The following is a 21,557-nucleotide window of genomic DNA, read 5'->3' as shown; positions in this document are numbered from 1 at the left end:
GACTAAAGCTGGTGTCATGTGTGTGAAATTTCGAGAAACTCTTTGAACAAAAGTAAAAAACGTGAAAAACCGTTAAAAACCGTTAAAAAATCACCAAATTTCACATTTTTGCCTCAAAATAACCGCCAAGCCATTGGTCAACTGGCCATCCCATAATCATCTCATATTTTTTTTTGGATATCCCCGACACGTCTTTCAGTTTCGTTGGTGTACTCTGAATTTTTTTTCTGACTCCGTAAGCGATTTTTAGCTCCTTCCTTTTTTTATGTCATCATCTTGGCCACCCTAAGATAGGAGTGGATCGTATCCTTAAAATTTATTTTCGCTGGGTGTGACATAATTAAAAGAAATTTGCCATGTTTTATATGTGTTTTTTGGTTATAAAGAGCTAATTTATGGGGGGAAAAACACCTACAGACTATGAAGCTTATGTTTTCAAGCATTAATGATTGTAACAGATCAGACTGATTGTGTTTTTTTTATTTATTTTGTGAAAACGCTGTAATCTAACTTCATCATAGACTTTGTATACATACATTGTAAAATCAGCCTCTGAAATCACATTTCTTAACCAAATGCTAAACACAGCTGTCAGAAACAATTAGAGAGAAGAAAAACATGGTTTTCAACAATAAAGCAAATATTTATTATTGGCTCCTGAAGCCCAAAGCCACATAATGAATGTATTTGTTAGTAATATACTTTGTTTACGTTAATAAATGAGCCCTAAACTGTGGGTTTATATTTTCCAGAGGGTTAGCTTTCAGGCCAATACTAGCATGCTGATTAGCAAAACTAAACAGCCAACAGTCCGGATCAGTTTCTCCTGATTTTTTCATTTTTGCTCTGGTCGTTCAAAAATTATTATTTATTATTTGTTTATTTTTAACAAAAGCTAACGTGGAAAAACACACTGTCTATAATTCCTCACTACTTATTGAACCATTTTGTTGGGTTGTCCAAATCTACATTTCCAAAATCCAGTGCTCTGGAGATTTCCCAGAGTGCATAGATGGTTACTAGACTGGCAAATATAGACCACAATACATTGCGTTTTAAAGATTTGTCATTTGAAAAATATGTTTAATCACCTATTGGAAAACGTAAAAAAAAAAAAAAAAACGAAGGTGCTAAAAATCGCTCAAGGAGTCAAAAAAGAAATTCAGAATACACCAATGAATCACAGTGGAAACCTGAACATTTCGTAAAAATGTTCGTATTTACTGCGTTTTTAATTTAGCAAATGGATTACATCGTATTTGTTGTTCCAAAAGAAATTGGTAGCGTGAGTCCAAATTGCGTGAATTGTAATTTAAACTCTAAATGTTTTTTTTTTCTTCCCTACATCCAGAACTTTCAGTTTTACGAATAGAAGTTTCAGCAATGGATTCTTGGTACTAGTAAGGAAATTCAAACACGTGCTAGCTACTTTTTTTTTCAAACTGCAAATATGACATCACCCATTTTTGCAAAGTGAAGAGCTAATAATTACGAACATTTTAGGAATATTTTTTAATCCCTCCATTGTGTTCTGATGATGAAAATTGGATGATTTTTAAAAGTATATACTTTATTTTTGTCCACAAAAAAATGCATTGTGGTCTATATTTGCCGTTCTATTAAGCATCAGTATATAATTGTTTTTCACAGAGACATTTGGGAAATTTTCAGGGCACTGGATCTATGCTATGCCTAATTCCTTGACTACTCACTCTAAAGTGCGTTCACCGTTTTGTAGCGATGTCTGAATCTACAATTTCAAAATCAAGTGCCCCTAAAAATTTACCAGAAATCTACGAAAATCCAGTGTGCAACCCTGCTGACTAGATTGCCGACTATAGACCACAATGCATTGCATTTGAACAATTTTTGCGGAAAAAAAAGAGTTCAATTACCAAGGTCAAAAAGGTCACCAAAACTACAGTTGTAGTAATTGAAGGAAAAAAAGAGTTCAATTGTATTTTTTAACAAATAATCAACATATTCATGAGGATGGTATCCGAATTGCTTTTAAAATCGGGAGCATTACATAATCCCGCATTTTATAGTTTTTTAGTAGTGAGGGATTAGGCTGGGAACTCAGACATACCCATAGATTTTGAACACCCTGAAAAAATGCTAAACACACTAATCCAGGAGTTGTGAGGAAATTCAGACACACACCTATTGAATAAAATTATCTTTTCTTTTCAAATTGTTTAAATACAATTAATTGTGGTCTATTCCGCAGAGAACTCTGCGTAATTCCTAGGGTTCTGGATTTCGTCATTATAGATTTGGATGTCACGACAAAACGGCGAATGCCCTATATAGTTCCCTAATCCAGAAGCAGTCAGGGACTTCGTAGACATGCTAGCTACTTATTTGTTCATAGCAAATATCAGGTCACACATCGTAGTAAATCAAAACATTTTGCGATGATTAATTTAATTGATGATTAATTTAAAAAAGTTTATTCATATAGGTTTTGATTTCCATATTGTTTAAATGCAATGCATTGTGGTCTATTTCACAAAGAATTATGGGAAATTTCAAGGGCTCTGAATTTCGTATATGCAGATTCGGACATCCCCACAAAACAGCGAGTGCCCTACATAATGAGCTAACCCGGCAGTAGTCAGGAACTTCGTAGACGGGCTAGCTACCTTTTTAATAATGGCAACTTTGACGGCACCTATATTCAGAAGTAAAAACGTAATAAATACAAAAATTTTACGAAGACAATACATAAATTCACCAAGTTGTGATGGTTCGTGTAAAAAATTATTCAAATGACAAATCATTCAAACACAGTGCATTGTGGTCTATTTCACAGAGAACTCTGGGAAATTTCCAAGACTCTGGATTTCGTATTTATAGATGCGGACACCCCGACAAAACGGCGAATGCTCTATAAGGAGCACTAATCTGGGCGTAACGAGAAAAATTCAGATTTAGCCGAAATTTTCCTTTTACCCGCGCTAACGACTTCCGATTTTAATATTTGTCCATGTTCGTTAGCACGTCCACACGTATAAATCAGCGTCTTCTAAAACTTTTCAACAAAGTCATAATCGACAAACAGGAATCAAATATCCAGAACTTGTAGTAGAACTTCCACAGAAACTCGGAAAACGACCTCTTTTTAGGGCAGCTATGATCGACGATTTAAGGAGTCTATGTTTTTGTGTCTGGAAGGTAGAGAGGAACGGCGGTGGCGGTGTCGTTATTAATATTTGCGGCCGTATCTCTCAATGTTCTGTGCATGTTTTATTCAGGCATCAATATAAGAAGCCCCCCGAGGTCAGATCGTAGATTACTTTAACAGGTTTCTTAAAGCGCAGGCTTATAAAACTTGATTTTATCCTATGTAGCCATTTTTTCGCCAGTTTAGCTCGTGCTGGTTTGCAGCGCCTTCCGTCCGTGAAACCCGGGTTCGACTCCAGGCTGCTCCCTGTTCCCTTCTCTACCTCTGCCGGTTCCAAGCCCGGTTAGAGAAGGTTGCGTCAGGAAGGGCATCCGGCGTAAAACATTGCCAAATTTACCATGCGACTTGTTCGCTGTGGCGACCCCTGATGGGAGAAGCCGAAAGTGGAAGAAGATCCTATGTAGCCATTTTTTATTCCGAAGGCTGATCTGTTCTCCGTGCATGGAAACAAAAACTCCGTGTGACCAAACCTCAAATCCGCGGCGTTCTGTCACGCCTCATCACTCTTGTTTTGTGTAGGAAAGCAAGACATTTTTCCGCCTTGCATCATTTATTTATTTTAACCGCCGCGCTTCCACGGCGATGAGAGGCGCAGGTAAGGGATGAAAGCCGGAGGAGACGCTTCAAACCAGGAGGATCCGTGGAGGCAGCCGGGGGTAGCCCGAGGCGAAATGTACACTTAGCTTTGGTCTACGCGGTGAATCATCAGAGCTCAGCTGTCCAGAATACACCGCCAATCTGGCCGGGGCATATGGCTGCGTGACACTCCTATGAATTACTACTACACGCTTGTAGTGTTGTGTTTTTTTTCTTATTGCCTTAGAAATGTTATCCGAACGCCGATTTACATCAGAAATCAAAGGTTGGAATTGGAACGGAATCCATTTTCGGTTAAGGCTTGATTGCAATTAAGCCGCATCCCCCCCCCCCTGGCTTCACGGCTGACAGGCCTGAGACGGTATCGATCGGTAAACGTAGAACTCGGAGTGGATCAGCACTCCATGTTTGGAGAGGAAGCCCTGGAATTCAGACAGGCAGCCCTCAGAAGCTTTTCATCAGGTTTGCATGAAAAAGTCTCTTTGTTCCACACCTTATTTCCCTCTACGCTTCGTAGGCTAATAAATATACATTTCCAGCCCTTTTTTTTTTCATTTCTTTCTTTCTTTTTTGGCTGTCTCCACCACTCGTGAGATTGCAGGAGCATTTCATCACATCCATCTCCACCTTTGACCCCCCCCCCCCCATTAGCGTCCCATGAAGTCGGAAAATCTAACAGATGTAATATGTAAAAGGCGAAGACATTTCTTTTCCTAATGATAACGGAGAACTCCAGAGGATTCTCCTGACGTTATGCGAGCCCCCTTTCCCTTTTTTTTGATTTTGCATGTGTAACGGTTCACATCACATTAGCAAACTCATCAGCTAATCATTTAAGACCCCACCCTTTTATCTCGCAGATGATCCGATGGCGTGCCGATCGATAAAAAATTGGGCTATGCAAAGCGTGTTTCAAGGTTCGCCGCCACTCGACCTTTGCCGCTTTCATCTCCTCCTTTGATGTTGCTCTTAATGTCTCGGCGGCGGGGAAAAAGTCCGCCGGTCACGGTTGGAAAAAGTTACAAAGAAGAAAAAAAAAAAAGAAGTTCAAAAAATGACGAGACAGTAAGCGCCGCTTCCACTTTTTTTGTGTATCATAAGCGGAAATTGGATCAAATATTCGTAATTTCATTAAATTTGGCATAAACAGTTTTTCAAAATAAGTGCGCCTTTGATAATAGTGTGCAGCAAATGGGATGTGTGCATTCCCTCCATCATCATCATCAGCTGTGGTGAACTCTAAAAATATAAATATGGGCATTCATAATTATTTTTTTACACATTAAAAAATGTGCTCTTACTTTGAAAAGTGCCTTTTTTGACAGTAAATTCACAAGAGTATTTCAAGCAACTTCTGTGCTAAACTTCTTGAAAAAACTAATTGTAAAGCTCATATTGCATTTCAAAAATGTCAAATGTGAATTTTGGCTTCAAAAACAAAAAAATAGAAAACATTCATCAGATTTTTGAATCAGAAAATTTGGTTGGAAGACAGATTTACTGCTTTGTTTTCTACTTTACTTCAGTCTTATATTTCTTTATAGGGGTTTTTTACTTAACTGCACAGATTTTGTACAATTAATGAGATCAAATTTAAAAAAAACCTGCAGTTTGTACCTGAGTTTATACACTAGTCAAAAATATTTCATAAGTACGTTTTCTATTTTTATATATCCAGATGGGTAAAAGTGTAAAAAAAACAGGAATTTTGTCCTCTGTACTTTAGCAAACTTAAAAGAAAAATGAAATATTTCAAAGCATATTGACTTTTCCGTAAAAACGCACAGATCTCGCGTGGGTTTATATACTAATTAAAAACACTTTATAAATATATTTTTTGTCTTTATATATATATCCATGTGTTCGTATATATCCTAGTGGGTAAATGGAGAAAAACTGATATTTTTTTCCCCTCTGTTTTGTAGTAAATGTAATGAAATAGTAATATTTCGAAGAATTTCGACTTTTTCGTTGAAATGTAAAGATCTCGCATGGATCAAAAACATTTTGTATAAAAATTTTCTATTTTTAAAAGTCCAGATGAGTAAAAGTGGGAAAAAAACAGGAATTTTGTACTCTGCTCTGTAGCAAACTTAAAGAAAATACAAATATTTCAAAGCATTTTGACTTTTCGTAAATAAACTCAAAAACATTACGTAAATATATTTTGTGTCTTTATGTAATTCCATGTGTTTGCATCGCTTGTGTTATCTTTTGGGGTCAAAAGGACCCCCCCCCCCCCCCCCTTACATTGACGTGTTCTCCCTACCATGACAAAGGTGGATAAAGGTGGAAAGATTTCATGTAATCCATGGACACCAGTGAAGATCATTGAAGAAAAAAGGTTCAGAGCACTGTCTAGTGGGTTTAGATGACCCGACTCCCAATGTTAAAGTGCCTAGGATAACACAAGGGTTACACATCCTAGTGGGGACAGACATCTTGTCCCGTCTGTTTTGTGGCAAACGTAAGAAATAAAAAATGTTGAAGCACATTGACTTTCGTCTTATGTACTAGTCTAAACATTATTCAGCCTTCAAATATATCCTAGTGGACAAAAGAGAGAAGGATGGAATTTTCTACCGTCTGTTTTGTAGCAAATGTTAAAAAAAAAAAAAAAAGAAGTAATTTTTTCCAAGAAACATAGGGAACCCAGAGGCACATGGACTCTTTTACCAGGAGCTTTTTGGCACCACGTAACCTTCCAGCTGTTAAATACTTGTTGATATTCACAGTTTGAAGAGTGCAGAGCAAACACAGGTGGAAAAAAAAAAATAAAGAAATAAGTCATCGAAATAAGACGTAATGAGCAGCAGAGCCGGGGTCAGCTTACTTTGATCCACACTGAAACTGTATGTAATTAGCATAATAATGAGAAGCAGACACTTCTGAATAGACTGGGTATGAAAGGGAAGATTTCGGAGCATTTAGAGTGACTCCGTCTGGGAATGAACACGAAGCAGCGGCGCTTTGGTACTCTGTAATTTGGCTACTTTTATTCGAGCAGGGTCATTTTTCAAGAGAAATTACAAATTAAGAATTCAATAATACTTTTACAAAGACATTTCAGGAAAGATTTCTTCTTCAGTCATATCATACATAGCAAGTAACAGTCCCTCTTCATTTTTTTTTCTTTTTTTTTGTAAATATTTTTAAGCTTAAAAAAAAAAAAAAAAAGAATAACAAAGATGAAGAAAGTGGAATTCTTTTTTTTTGTTGTTGTTTCAGTTGAAAATACAGTGTTTTCACAATTGTATAAAAGTTCCCAAATTTGGAATTTCCCAGTAACTGGAAAAGAAAACGAAAAAAAAAATAATAATAAGATTAAACTTCGCATTTCACAATGTTTCGAAACACAATAAATGCTCTCTTTACGTAAAATTTGCCCCTATGATCGACACCATGTTCCTTTTTACTAAAATATATCTATATATTGAAGAACTATAGTACTGTACACAACAGTATGAAATAAATAAAATTAGGAAATATAAAATGGGCCACATAAATAAGGTTGTTTTTTTTTAATCCATCCTACAAATAAATGAATGCTGTTTAAAAAAAAAAAAATATTGGTTTGGTGTAATACTGACAAATAAAAGAACCGACGAAACATTGCACAACATAATGTAAACTAAGGAACTGCTGCCTATTAAGTCTTAATACTGACACGGGTGCTGAACCATTTCATAATACTGAAGCTGGTGAACCAAAAGAGAAAAAATAAAAATACAAATGAAACCTTCCTTTTACAACAATACGAGGGTGGCACTTGCAGAAAACACACAGGTTAAAAGGTTTGCATATAAGGCTTCTTTTTTTTTTTTCTTATTAAAAAAAAAAAAAAAAAACACCTTACAAAGGCTTCGTCCTTCATTTTTCTTCTTTTTTTTTTTCTGTCCGTAGACCGTAGTTTTCCCTTAAAACGAACATCTTGGAAACCTCGCCCCCCCATCCCTCCCCATAAAAAAAAAAAAAAAAAAAAAATCACACAGTTTCAAATTCCTTCATTTGGAGTTGATTGAAGAGGCCTAAAACAGTGCGGTTGGAGACGTTCGGCGGGAAAACTCGAGACAACACCGTAGGTAGTCGGGTGATAACAAAGGTAATATCGCAGTGCAGCCACTACTGCTCTTTTTCCAACACTGTATAAATATGTACATAGGCAAATACTTTTTATTATTTTTGTTCGTGATTATAGAAGCGGAGTGCAATTTGTACAAGTCACTAGTTGTGCTATAAATACTATGGATCACATGGGGGGGTTTATTTCAGGAGGTTAGCACCACACATATTTTTAGGCCTTAGTACTGTACATTTTTTGAAATGGATGTTGTTCAGTTTGCATAAAAGCCACGCCCCCTCCCCCCCCTGTTTTTGTTTTCTTTTTGTTGTTTATCCTTCCCCACCGACCCCTCCTGACAGTGTTCTCCCCCAAGGAGACGCTCAAAGAGAAGCTTCCCGGAAGCTTCAGGCACGTGCAGCTTAAAACGTTGCGTTTTAAACCCAGAGAGAAACTCAAAAAAAAAAATTTGAAGCTTCTCCTCCGATTACATGGGATCCTCCATGGCGTCCTCGTGATCCGATTTGGTTTCCGTTTTACCGTCCAGCGAGCTATCGTCCATCGAGTGCTCCCCGTTCTCCTCCTCGTCCCTCAACGTGTCCGGGTCCGTGTCCATGCTCTTGCTCTCCTCCTCCTCCTCGAACTCGTCCCTCCGCGCAATCTTTGCATACGTTCCGTCCACTTCCTTGTGTCCCTCTCGTATCCCTCCGTTCACGCCGTCGTGCCGCAGGATGGCCTCGCGCTCGGCCAGCTCCGGGTAACCCTGAGGAGTCATGCCCTGCAGGTACGCCCTGCTCATGAGCAGCTCGGTGGGCTCCAGGTGGCCCTTCTCGCGCGCCTCCCGCTCGGCCGCCTCCCGCTCCTCCGCCTCCCGCTTGCAGTAGGAGTAGCGGTGGTTCATGTGCTGCGAGTAGGAACCCGAGTGCGAGAAGCGCTTGCCGCACTTGTCGCACTGGTACGGCTTCTCGCCAGAGTGCAGCCGGGAGTGCTCGATGAGATGGTGCTTGTGTTTGAAGGCCTTCTTGCAGATCTGGCACTGGTGCGGCCTCTTCCCTGCGGAGACACAAAACGCAGAAGGGGGCGGAGCATGAGTCAAGGGCCTCCAACTGGCAGCACAACAAGTCAAACAAGTCACACACAGCAGAGGAGAACAACACCACAGAGCTCTCAGTCCAACTTATGCTACGTTCACACGGAACGCGATTCACGTCAGATTTGTGTCCGATACCTCTCTTCGGACGCTTCTCAAATTCGCATCTTGACGCTTATCCAAAAACTTAAATTTGGAGGAGTTCCCATCAAATGTTTTTAGCCTCGTCGCTACACGGAATAAACACACAATGCAGGTAAAACACTATGAAATCTTCGGCAATGTGTTCTAGTTCTCGGATCATTCAGCGATTCTCCCAGTACCAAAACGTTTACTATCTATCGGACTCTGTCAGCGATACGACTTTCTGTCCCGCAGTAGTTCGAGGAAAGAAATATAAACATAAGAATAAAGTTAAGTTTTATTTTTGTCTTAATACAAATAAGAAAAAAAATCATCAAGTCCAGGAAGAGAATGATCAGTCTCTCCTTCTTGTTGGCTGTAGTCTCCACCCTCTGACATCATCAACGGGTCACAGGCCAAAGCAGAGGTCCTGATTTTCTTTTAACTCTTTTCTTATATTTTAACATCACAACACATTGCCAAAGTTCAGACAATAAATCACAGGAAACATTGCGACAACTAGCTGAATTTCCGAAATTTGAAGGATTTTGGGGAATAAAATCGCTACACTTTTCGCGAAATTCTCAATATTTCAACTCTGGAAACCTTTTTACATATTGCCAAATTTCCGATATTTGAACTTTGGAAATTTTGCGAAACATCGTGGCACATTACCCAAAATGCACTGCTGCCAGAACACTGACGCACAGGAATCTCGAAACGCATTTGTACAATGACCTGGACACTCTTACTGGGTGAATTGCGATCGTGTGAACGTAGCTTAACAGATGAGTTTACTGGAAACTTTATCAAGAAAGTTAAGCCACAAAAGTACATCAAGTCAGATCAAGTCTTCAAAGAGTTTTGAAGGAAACACAGTGGTAACCATGGCGATCTCCTGCTTCAATGTGCCATACCTAAAAAAAAAAAGCTGCCTCACAAAAAATCAACCCCGATCAAGAAGCTCCTTGCGTTCCCCGCTGCTGCTCGCCATGTGTCGGAAACATGGTGACCCCCCCCCCACCCACTTCCACCAAAAAAAGGCTTTCACACTTCTGTCCCACATCTGGCTCCACTTTTATTGTAATAAAACAACATCAGGCGACATAAAAGCGCCGGCTTGGGGACACGCCGAAGATAACCGCGACCAGCGCAAGCAACCCTCCACCGACTTTAAAGTCTGTGCAGATAACGCTGCACAAAAGCGCCCTCGCCACCAATACAGGATAAAATAAATGATGCAACCTGCTGAAAGAGGATCTCTATAATAACTATAATGAAAGACTTGTTATCAGCCACTCTGCTGATGTGATCTATCGCCAATAACGGGGGCGGGGAGGCTTTTTTTCCTTTCTTCTCTGGCCTGGTGAATTGATGCATGCCTTTTAGCATAATGGTTATTACATTATAGTAGTTGGATATGATTGGATCATAAAGAGCACAATCATTCCCCTCGTCTACCTGCTCTTGAAAAAGCTCAGTGGATATTCACATAGAAAAAAACATTCAGTCCTGTCAATGAAGAAGCACGTTAGGTGTTGGGTTACAAATACATTTTAAGGCCGTGTCACACAGCCACTACGTACATTTTGCGCATATTGCACGGACGAAAATTGGTCAAACGTGAATATACGTGGAGAAATTGAGAGAACTTCTGGTCTTTATGGGACATCTTTTACAGATGTATCACGAACGAACCACGTTGAAACCACAGAAGAAGTACAAATGAACACATTATCAACGTAGAACACGAACCGTGCACCAATTATGAAATTTTAACATGATTAATGCGGCGTATACACGAACTAAAAGTTACACATCAGTGGTAGATGTGTGAAAAGTCCTTTAGACATACATGGAACGGTCTTGGAAGCCACATTTGCCTACGATGTACGTAAAAATGTCGCACAAACTACGTAAAATACACGTAAACTGCGTAATTGTCAACCAAATAAATAAATCTTTTAAAGACCAGTCTGCCGAAACCTTAGACGGACATCTGCGCACATCGATGAATGACGAGCACAAGAAACATTTGTGAAGTTTCACGAAAGACCAAAATTCCATACGTGGAAAACGCGCAAGATGTACGTAGTGGCTGTGTGACACGGCCTTTAGGGATTAAACAGAGAAGGAAAGAAGGGGGAAAAAAAGAGGGATGGGGGAATGGGGAGCAAAATAAAAATATAGATTCATTCTAGTAGGATTTGGCAACACAAACATTGAAAACATAAAAGAAAAAGCATGGGGTTTAAAATAAGGGTCTAGAACAGTATATACCTGTGTGTTCATATTTGTGTCTTAGAAGGGAACTGCTCTTCTGGAATGTTTTGTCGCACAAGTCACACGCGTACATACCACTTTCAGTCTTCTTAATCTTCTTCCGCGACAGACAGGAGTCGGGGTCTGTCATGTCGTCCAGCCCTGACAAGTAATCGGGTGTACCGTCGAGCAGGTCCCCCTACAAGGGCAACACACACAGAAGGGGAAAGACCGGAAGAAATAAGAAAAGGGTCGCGTCGTCAACAATCTACAAGTAGCTACAGACTCTCGTCGCCTTTATTTTAAACACGCAGATGTTTCATCCAAAAACATTATTAATTAAAAAAGCATTTTAGCTGTATGATTTCTATAGAACAAAATATTTGAAAAAATGTTTTCAAACTAGCCCTAAAACTCACCTGTTTAAAGGGGGCTTCTTTTGTTTATTTGTCAAATGCTGTTGTTTTATCGTGTAATTTTTCATTCTGAATGGTGTCCCTATTTTCAATTCAAGGCAATTTCCAAATAAACATAAAGAATATTATTGGTCTTTGTGATGTCATTAAGAACACAAAGTCATAATCGAAAGGCCCCATTTTTTGTCTTTCAAATCAGTGGGGTGTAACTAAAAAATCGTAATGATGTCATTAAATAGAGGTCGTCAAAATTACACACAGACATACATTACGAAATCTATGAAATACTACGAGATAAAAAGGACAGACAGATAGATAGATAGATAGATAGATAGATAGATAGATAGATAGATAGATAGATAGATAGATAGATAGATAGATAGATAGATAGATAGATAGATAGATAGATAGATAGATAGATAGATAGATAGATAGATAGATAGATAGATAGATAGATAGATAGATAGATAGATAGATAGATAGATAGATAGATAGATAGATACTGTTTTAATAAAAGTTTATATATATATCTAAAAAAAATTTAAATGTATTTATATATATATAAAACAGATATAAATGAAAGTTAATTTTGAAACTAAGAAAGATTAGATCAAACTTTGTAGGAAAAACAATTTTTTTTCATTTTTTGAAATGTACAGATGACTACAAAATTACAAGGTTTAAAAAAAATAAAAAGATTAAATATATATATATATATATATATATATAGACTTTTATTAAAACAGTATCTATCTATCTGTCCTTCTTTTTTATCTGGTAGTTTTTCGTAGATTTCGTGATGTAAACCAATTATATTGTATAGAAAAACTTCAATTTTTCTAGTAAATCTTATCTAATCTTATAATTGTAAGTTATAGAACCCAATAAAACGCTGTAAACCTGACACAACACTACATGCTCTCATGCATTTTTGATTCCCCATCGTTTATCTCGGATGAAACTTTTAGCTCTGGAGTAATATCGCCTATCCATAGCCAACATCCTCCTCATTATGAAGCGCAGCTGCTAATTCTACACTCATACCCATCTTCATTGGGCTCCGAAAAAAGGCCTTTTATGACAAAGATAAGTCTTAAATATGAATTGACTGGGAACAATATTACAGCATTAGAGGAGGCGTGCCGAAGTGTTCTTGAAATTGCAAACTCATATTATGATCCTAATCAGAAGGTGCGCCTTAATGACTAATATTGAGCCACTGGAGCCTGTTTTAATGAATATGAGTGATAATGTGAGGACAGTGCAGCAGTGTGTTTTAAGAACAGACCTCTATCACTCGGCAATCAATTTGAACTAAACGCCTGTAGCTGTATTTTTAAAATCTAATTTAATAACTTAGAATAGGAAACATTATTAATACTTTTTTTTTTTCATCAAAATGGTTCCCTCTATGTTAAACAGCCTTCAGCACTCAGTGGTAATGAACATGGAGACCGTGCATTATTAATCCACGTGCACTGGAGAAGCTCATTTTGGCTTGGGCGCTGTTTAAAATGCAGCAAAGTTGCGTCGGGGAAATGTCGGCGAAGTGCACGGCTCCGGGGCTCACCTTTGTCATTTTTACAAAGGCCTTTCACCTCCTGTATTTATTAAAAAATAGGCCGGGCCGGCAACGCATTCCAAACAAATGAAAGGGGCCAATTAAAGCGCTGCTGATATTAAATTTAAAGGCTGATTATTTTTTTAGATTGTTTTGTAGCCAGCAAGCCATTCGTGGATCCTTGTAGGTGATCTGGTCGCAACCGGTTCCACCGCAGGGTGGTGTACCAGCTGTTTATCCAGGATACCTTCGCTTGTATGGCGCACCTCAGGTGAGCGTTTTTGTCTCTCCTGACTTTTTTAATTAGCCCAGAAACGAGACCATTTTTCGAGAGCAGACGCAAAAAGCCCTTGGGGCTTTTTTTTTACAAAACCACAGGTGGCTGATTTACCTGGAAACCTGGTTTCCGCTGGTACTTTCTCCTCTGCTGCATCTCGGCAAAGGTGGCTGCCCCCGCCGCGTAAGTGTAAGCCATGTGCGGAAGGAAGCCCATTTGATCCATGCCCGGGTAGGGCCTAAGACCTGGTATGCTGGCCTGCATTGGGGGCATGAATGTGGTGGGCGGGAAAGCGCTTTGAGGTGGAAGTGACGTGTATAAAGGTTTGGCAGCAAAGGGGTTAATGCCAAAGATGGGGCTAGTGCTTTTTTCAATGTTTCTATCATTGGTCGAGCCGGAGAATTCCTTCTTGAGATAGGCCAAGTTCAAAGGCTCTTCGAAGTGCTCTCGTGGGGAGGGGATGCTGTTATGGTCGATGGTAATACTGTTGGCTTTAGGTCTGCTTTTGACCGTCAGTGCATGCTTGGGCTCCTTCATGAGTCTCGGCAGGGAGAGGTCAAGCGGTTCGGCCTGCAGGTCCTCTGAAGTCAAGCTGTTGGGGGTGTAGGAGCTGCTGTGGGAGTTTTTGGAAGATGCGGAGGACAGATTAAGAGGAGAAGGGGTGTTGCTACGGGAGTGGTCCAACTTTTCGCCCGCAGCCTTGGCGCTGCCGCCAAACTGGTGGTTCTTCAAATGTCTCAGGGGGTTGTCACAGTTGTTTTGGTGCTCCGCGATGGAGGACGATGTGATGTGGTCAACATGCTTCATGAGAGACACAGGTGACCTAGCTGCCAAAGAGTCTTTAGGTGGGGAGTGGTTATTTGTTCCGACAACCATGTCCGTGGTGTTCCTGTGCTCCAGTGGTGGGCTTCGGGTAGTGCTGTATTCGTACATCTTTCGCTGCTCGAACCACTCCTTGACGAATATCTGAGGAAGGCCAACCGCTATGGAAATTTTGAGCAGCTCCTCTGAGTTGGGCTCCATGTTCATAGCAAAATATGCCTTCAACACGGACATGTGGTCCCTGTAAGGGTTGAGGGGGCCAGTGAGTCCCTTCTCTGACAACATGGAGGACGATAAGTGGTTGTTTTTCTCCATGAACATCGGCGGTTTGTTGGGCATCATGTTCTCGCTGGGCTGCAACACGGCCTTGATCTCCTCGTTCATTTTGCACAGGTAGCGTTCGTGTTGGTGCAGCGGTATTGGCCCGGGGAAGGTTTCCTTGCAATACTGACAAGCATAAGGTGTAAACATGTTCTCTGGCACTTTCTCATCCATACCTCCGTCAAGCATGTGGTTGGCTTTCTCTCGTTTGATATTGCTAATCTGTCTCTTTGAGTCTGTTGTCAAGCTCTGGAGGCAAGCTTTGGCTTCGTTCACTTTTTCTAGCGTGTAGTCGATAATGCTTTTGGTGGCGCCATTGTGATTGACGAGTGGAAGACCGACCTGAGGCCCCCCTGGAGAATTCATCGCCTGCTTCTGCTCCTCCGCCTGGTTTCCCAGTTCTTTCATGTAAGCCTTGAGCTTGGAGAGCTCCTCCGGCTTGCAGTCCATTTTCTGCCTGCACACAGTGTTGTCAACTATTTGGAGAACCTTCTGGACCTCACTCAGGTTGTTCCCTAGCGAACCTGGGTAGCCTAGAAGCTGCGGGTCGAGTCCAGCCAACCCTAGGTGCTGCAAAGGGCTCTGACCTGTCGAGCTGTGGTGAACCCCTAGTGGGCTGCTCCCTCCTACTCCATTCAGGAATGTTCCGGGCGCGCCAAACCCATGGGACGCCATCATCAGCTTATAGTCATTGAAGTCCAGCGGTTCCGTCTTAATGTTCAGGTGGTTGTTGTGGTCGGCGAGGCCCAGCGGCTTGCCGTTCTCGAGCTTCTGCCGCAGCTGGGTGATGGCAGTATTGGTGGGCGAGGCCGATGCAGAGGTAGGGGAGGAGCCTGGCTTCATGCTGTTGCGCATGCGACCGTTGACGGCGATCAAGCCGATGCACTTCTTGCTGCTGATGTGGGAGCTGTAGGAGCCCGAGTGGGAGAAACGCTTCTTGCAGTTGGGGCACTCGTACGGTTTTTCGCCTGAAATGGAAACAAATACACACGTTTAGGCCAAACAGCTAACATGTGTCTCAAGCATAAGTCCTCTGTCCCAGTAAGCTTTGCATAAACAAAGTAGATATGAAACAAACCAGGTTTATATGGTCTTAAAAGATCATTTGGTTTATTCCAGCAGAAAAAACCTTTGAACTTGCTAAACGTAGAGATGGGCAACTGGAGGCCTTCAGGGCCGGATTCTTGCATGTTTTCTAACATCCCCTGCCATGGCATGTTCTAATTGGCTGGACACATCTGAACCAGGTAGGTCATGAGTAGTGCTTGGATAATTGGAAATCATGCTCGCACTCCGGCCCTCGAGGCCTGGAATTGCTTCCCGAATCCATCTTTCTGACCTCAAGTTTGAACTTAGTCCCAGACAACCTGCAATTAGCTTTCTGATCCATTAAGAAGCCAACTTGCTAAAGTGTTTTTGTCATTTCCCTGCAAAACCCAAATGTTCTTGAGTTTGACCTCAATAAGACATGCTTCCAAAGAATCTTCGGAATAAAAAAAAAAAAACATCTTTCCATGTAACCATCTTTAAGCTACGCTACTACGGGCCTCTGCAACTCGCATTCAAGCGACCATTGGTTTTATACCAATCATGAGTCCACTCATCTTTGTTTTAGACAGAACTTTTAAAGCACAATCAGTCCGAATCAAACATTATTTGCCTCTCTAACAAAAAGTCGATGTAAACGCGCGTTCAAAACTCACAAGCTACAAAAGTTTCTATGACGGTTTTCGCACAGGACCTGCTTTCACTGAACGTGCGTTGAAAGTTAAACTGAACTTTGACTGATCAGGGACTTTGATTTAGAAATAATATACGAATAGCATCAGTTTTAAATTCACGGAAGTGCCATCTGAAGAAAAGTAGGAATGTCGGTTTGAGCCCTGCCAGGAAATAAGCCACTATGTGTTACAAATATTGGAAGAGAGCTGTGATAGAAAAACCCTGGAGCTCTACTTCGACATTTCGGAAATGTGCTAGTATCAGTGTGGCACATCACATGCCCAGTGTGAATGTAAGTACTACTTCTATTATGTCGCTCAAATACAAGCTAGCCTTCACTTCTAAGGTTCATCTTTACTTTAATTTATCCACAAAGGATTTGTCCAAAAGGTTTTGGGGATTGGGTTTGATATGTTTATTGTTCTTGTTGCTCAGCTGTAACTCTTTCATCTAACACTCTGCTTTGGATCCCATTCAAAGTAACCAACTCCTCAACCCAAATCAATTTCTGATATTTTGTATAACTTTGGAGTGATTTTGATCAGTACTGGAAAAGTTCTCCATCGTTCCAAGTTTCTACATACTGGCTCTCACTTTGGTTCTGTGAAGTCCCATTAGTAAAAGACTTTGAAGCTTTTTTGAATTACAGTTTGGTAATTTGGATAGTTTGTCACGTAGATTATATCCAAGAGATTTCTTGGATCAACACGTCTACCAGGAATGACACAATGACCAATATAAGAGATGTTTCTGAATTTTGTCATTAAGTTTTTTGGTTGAAATGACTTTTATGGTCCGACTCACCGCTATGGATCCGGAGGTGCTCCTTCAGATGGTGCTTGTACTTGAAGGCCTTGCCGCACTCGGCACACTTGAACTTGCGGTTTCCTGCCTCTTGGTTGAGCATTTGGTGCTGGAAGAAGCAAACGGATAGACAAAAAAAATTAAAAACCAATACACACACGGTAAATAACCATAAGCGGTCGACATGACAACAGGCTATGAGTTCCCGACAAGGGGGTACTGGCGCTCCACTCCCACCTTCGACCACAACCGGCGGCGGTGGCGATAACACAGTAAATCACACACCTTTTAATTTCCTGGCTTCCCGGCCAAAGAGAGCCTTGCCTTTAGAATCGGACAGAAAATAGACTAAATGAAAAGAGGCTCTCTTAGAGCCGTCATTAGAAGATCTGATCTACTTTTCATTAATTTGGGCCTAATCAGTCTGTGAGCTGCATACCTGCATTCATTTTTTTTTATTTTTTTTTAAACCAGCCCTATGATGTCGCTAATAATCTAAGCGGACTTGATCCGTCAAATTTGCAATTCAAAACCAGCCTTTCTTCCAGCACAAAAAAAGAAGAGCGTCAACAATGCTGGCTCCTCAAACCTGGCTCCCCGAACAAAGTGGGAGGTGGGGATGTTAAATGCGCAGCGCCTCCCTTCCTCCCAGAGCCTTGACAAATGCCGGGGTGTGCGCCGGCTAAACCCGCATTCCTGGGGAGACAGATGGCGGCGCGCAGGACACTGGGAGGACTGGGAGGGATTGTTCAAACAAGGCCCAACCTTCAAAAAGCTCTGGGGGGGGGGGGAACCCCACCGCTCGCATGTTGCTGAGTTGCATAAACAAACAGCAACAGCTGCTTTGCCGCCCCCCCTCCAATGGGGACCCCTGCCCGCTAAAGTTTAGTCTTGCCACCGCTGCTAATAACACACAATCGTAAATGGCACCAGCAACCCTTCGTGGCGGGTGGGCGGGGACTGCATGTTTGCATATGTATAACCCCCTAATTAGTCATATTTCGTCTAATTGGTTAAGAGGAGGCGGAGCATGGATGCTTGTAAACATCGAAGACGACGGAGCGCCGCACATGTTTACCTGATTCTTTATGCTAATACGCCTCCCCGCCGTCTGCTCCCCATTACCAATGCACGCCCTTTTGTTAGGCCAGCGCCACCTAGAGACGGTGGGCTGGAGCGAGACCTCACCTCCGTCTCATCTGGAGGATTAGCGCTTAAACAATCGAGCTCATTTACAAAACCCAGATAACTGGATGGAGCTTGAACGGGAGCCACAGGCCTTTGGCCGGACGGCGCCGCGAGGAGGCGACGGGAGGGGGCCATCTGCTCACGTTCAAACCCAGCTGGTAGATGAGGTGATATCATCGCTCATTGGCTGGGATCCCCCCCCCCACCCCTCTTCCAACAACACTTTGGTTTTGCTGGCAGAGGATGCCCCTACATTATCTTTTTATTTTATTTTTTGTCGGCACATCCACTTTTACAATTTACTGCCCCAATTTTAGCTAGCTCAGGAGGAATAAACTCGGCGTGGAGAGAAAAAAACAAAAAAAACAACTTTACGGTGATTCACGGCTACTGCTAGCACATTAAATCGCAGACATATATGGTGTAAATCGCATTCGAGTGTACACAGATGTTTATGCGGTGCATGAAATTAGAAGGGCTTCATGGTTGGGTTGGGGGGGTGGAGTTTGATGGAGTGCCACCATCGCGAGCCGCATCAGAGGCCAGGAGTGAAGTGAAGTAAAGTGAAGTTGAGGAGCTGATAACCCTTTTTTTTTTCTTTCCAGATTGGAAATTAACACAATCATTCGATCGTGAACACGAGACTGGAAAATCATATCAGAGAGGGCCATCAAAAAGCCATTTCGGGCCTCAATTAGAGTTATTACCATTAAAGGATCGGCATCTTGGAAACGCCATGAAAAATTAATAATGATTGCCAATCAGAGGGGGAAAGAGCCCGCCTCCCATCTTGGAGCCATCTGAGCTCCTTGGGAAAGGGATGGGTTGGACGTTTGGAGGCAGCCTTACCTGGTCCCTGGCAGGCTTGTGCGTGGCCATGTGCCGCTCCAGCTGGGTGCGGTACGCGAACGTGTAGTTGCACAGGGGGCAGGCGAAGTTTTCCTCGTTCTTCTCATGGCGGTACTTGATGTGCTCCTTCAGCGATGTCAAGCGCTTGTAGCCTCGGTCGCAGTAGGGGCAGGTCAACAGTTGGGCGAAAGCATCTGGCGTTCCAGGTGGCAGGTCTGTAAAGAGTGGGAGGGGGCAGAAAAGGTCAGCGAATCAATGGCGGCCGATGGGCGGGCAGCCCGGGGTGGTATGGGAGTAATCCGCGCAATCTGCCGCGGCGCTGGCATTACAAGCCCGTCCAGCCGCGATGTCCAAACCTGCTGACACACGTTTCTTTTTAAGACGTCCTGGCCGCGTGAATCCAATTCACCCCCTTCCCCTACCCCCATCAACTCTACCTCCCCTCCCCTGGGGAGCCACTATCTGATTTCAGGCCCCTGCCCAGCTGTTGCTTAAGACTGTAGGTAAACAGCCAGGCATCCAGCGAATCTGTGGGACCAACAGCTGCCTGGCTGTGTCAGCGTCAACGTGTTTGATTCGCCGTTTCTTTCCTGCAGCATGCTCTAGGAGGTGAGCTGAGCGAGCTGCTCAGTCCCGAACTCTGCCAAAAAGAATTGACTCCCTTATGTCAGGATTTAAGAATGTCCTAGCAATTTCCTTGTTCCTGCAGTTTTTTTTTTTTTTGTACTGGTATAACTGCTTTTTGTTTAACTGTGTGACATATACAAAAAAACCAAAGCACAAAACTTGAATCTTTTAAACAACAAAAACAGCTAAAGTTAGACTTAAACGTAGACTAAAATGGCTCTTGTCAATGGGAATGCACTTGGTGACAGAGGGGAGAAACAACACAGTTAAAGAAAATCCTCAGACAAGATTCGGTAAGGTCATCGGTAAGGTCATCCACTAGGGTCGGGTTGGATGGGAGTGAGTTCAACGCTATCAAAAATATAACTAAACAACAAAAACCGATGGACCAAAAAAACACAAGAACGATACTCGCTAAAATGCTAGCTACCAAAACAAAGGGTAACAATGGGGAGAAACAAGACATTTTTAGCACAAAAGTTCTTCGCCTTTATGAGTCACAGTTAGGTCTAGATTGTGATGCAAGTATTACAGTACTAGTACTGCTAATATTACTACTTAACAACAGAAGCATATGGACCAAAAACACAAAAACTATACATGGACTTTGCATGCAAAAAACCTGTATGCTAAAATGCTAGCTTCCCGAAATTTTGGGGTTTTAAAAAAAACAAAAAGGCCTTCGACTTAACCAAATGCAGTAAGGTCGACAATTTGGGTTGGGTTGGATTGGCAAAAGTCTAAATGCAGAACCAACATGAACCAAAAATTCCAAAACGATAAATGCTATTAATGTGCTAGCTACCTAATAAAGAATGTTTTTCAAAGACAAAAGTTTTTCGATCCTTTATCTGCATGTTTGAATATGTATATGATAATCGAGACAACTGTCTCCTAAAAGATTCATTTCTATATTTTTTCCCCAGAACGATTTATTTGTTGTAGCTGTAACTATTGTAACCAAAAACTGCTAGATCATTTCTGTCTTGTCCATGGACATCTAAAGCTCAATATCTCCAATTTTTTCCCAAATTCGTACCATTCTCCTCTGGTCCCGTGGCCTCCGGCGTTCCCAGGCGGCTCAGCTCCTCCGGAGCTTCCGGGTAGATGATGGCGGTGTCTCCACGCCGCAGGCACTCGGCGATGCTCACTACGTGGCTGTCACCGTCGTCCAGCTTCCTTTTGGCAAAGAAGTCCTCCAACTCAGAAGTGCAATCCATGCTCTTGACTGGAGAGAGGGGAAGAGGAGAGGCGGCGAATGAGAAGGAGAGCAAGTTTAGGAGAATATTGGGTGGGGAAATTGGCGGGAGTGTCACCCTGAAACATTGCGGCAGCGAATTGGGGAGCAAGGCGTGTAAATGACGGAAGTTGCTTCTCTGCAGAAACAAGAATCGTCACCCAGTCCAACCAAAATTCAGAGATAAATGTGATACTTTGTTCTTTGTAAGGAAAACTTCTCTGACCTCATGTGGTCATGATTGAAAATCTGATTTGTAGTTTGGGGCTCAAACTTAAAAAAAAGAAAAAAAAATCAATTTCTATACATATACGGTCTTGGCTTAATCAGCAGCAGAGCCACGTCTCTTTGTGTCGGCTTTCGCGTATAAGGTCAATCAAGAGGCCTGTGGCTTTTGTTGACTCTGTGTTGAAC

At 41.7% G+C, this 21,557-nt stretch overlaps 1 protein-coding gene across 9 annotated transcripts in view; it reads right to left on the bottom strand.

Annotated features, from left to right (window-relative positions):
- Nucleotides 1-6,753: 6,753 nt before the first annotated feature.
- The window catches only part of zeb2b (zinc finger E-box binding homeobox 2b), an 84,171-nt gene continuing 69,367 nt past the window's right edge, over nt 6,754-21,557 (bottom strand). For 5 of the 9 annotated variants that reach the window (XM_023964040.2, XM_078943560.1, XM_023964042.2 and 2 more), the window contains 6 exons: nt 20,946-21,134; nt 19,280-19,494; nt 17,243-17,351; nt 13,688-15,684; nt 11,338-11,518; nt 6,754-8,897 (listed from right to left, as the gene is read on the bottom strand). In XM_023964040.2, the coding sequence (XP_023819808.1) occupies nt 8,332-8,897; nt 11,338-11,518; nt 13,688-15,684; nt 17,243-17,351; nt 19,280-19,494; nt 20,946-21,134 (3,257 nt within the window). In that variant the 3' untranslated portion in view covers nt 6,754-8,331. The remainder of the gene's footprint in view (nt 8,898-11,337; nt 11,519-13,687; nt 15,685-17,242; nt 17,352-19,279; nt 19,495-20,945; nt 21,135-21,557) is intronic. The other 4 variants (XM_078943579.1, XM_023964050.2, XM_023964052.2 and 1 more) reach the window with 1 other exon arrangement.

The sequence above is a fragment of the Oryzias latipes genome, chromosome 2 (assembly GCF_053564925.1).
Source record: "Oryzias latipes strain Hd-rR chromosome 2, Olatipes_Hd-rR_3.1".
In the NCBI taxonomy this organism is placed as follows: Eukaryota; Metazoa; Chordata; class Actinopteri; order Beloniformes; family Adrianichthyidae; genus Oryzias; species Oryzias latipes.
The sequence above is the reverse complement of the archived record's forward strand: the minus strand, read 5'-3'. Positions and strand labels throughout refer to the sequence as shown.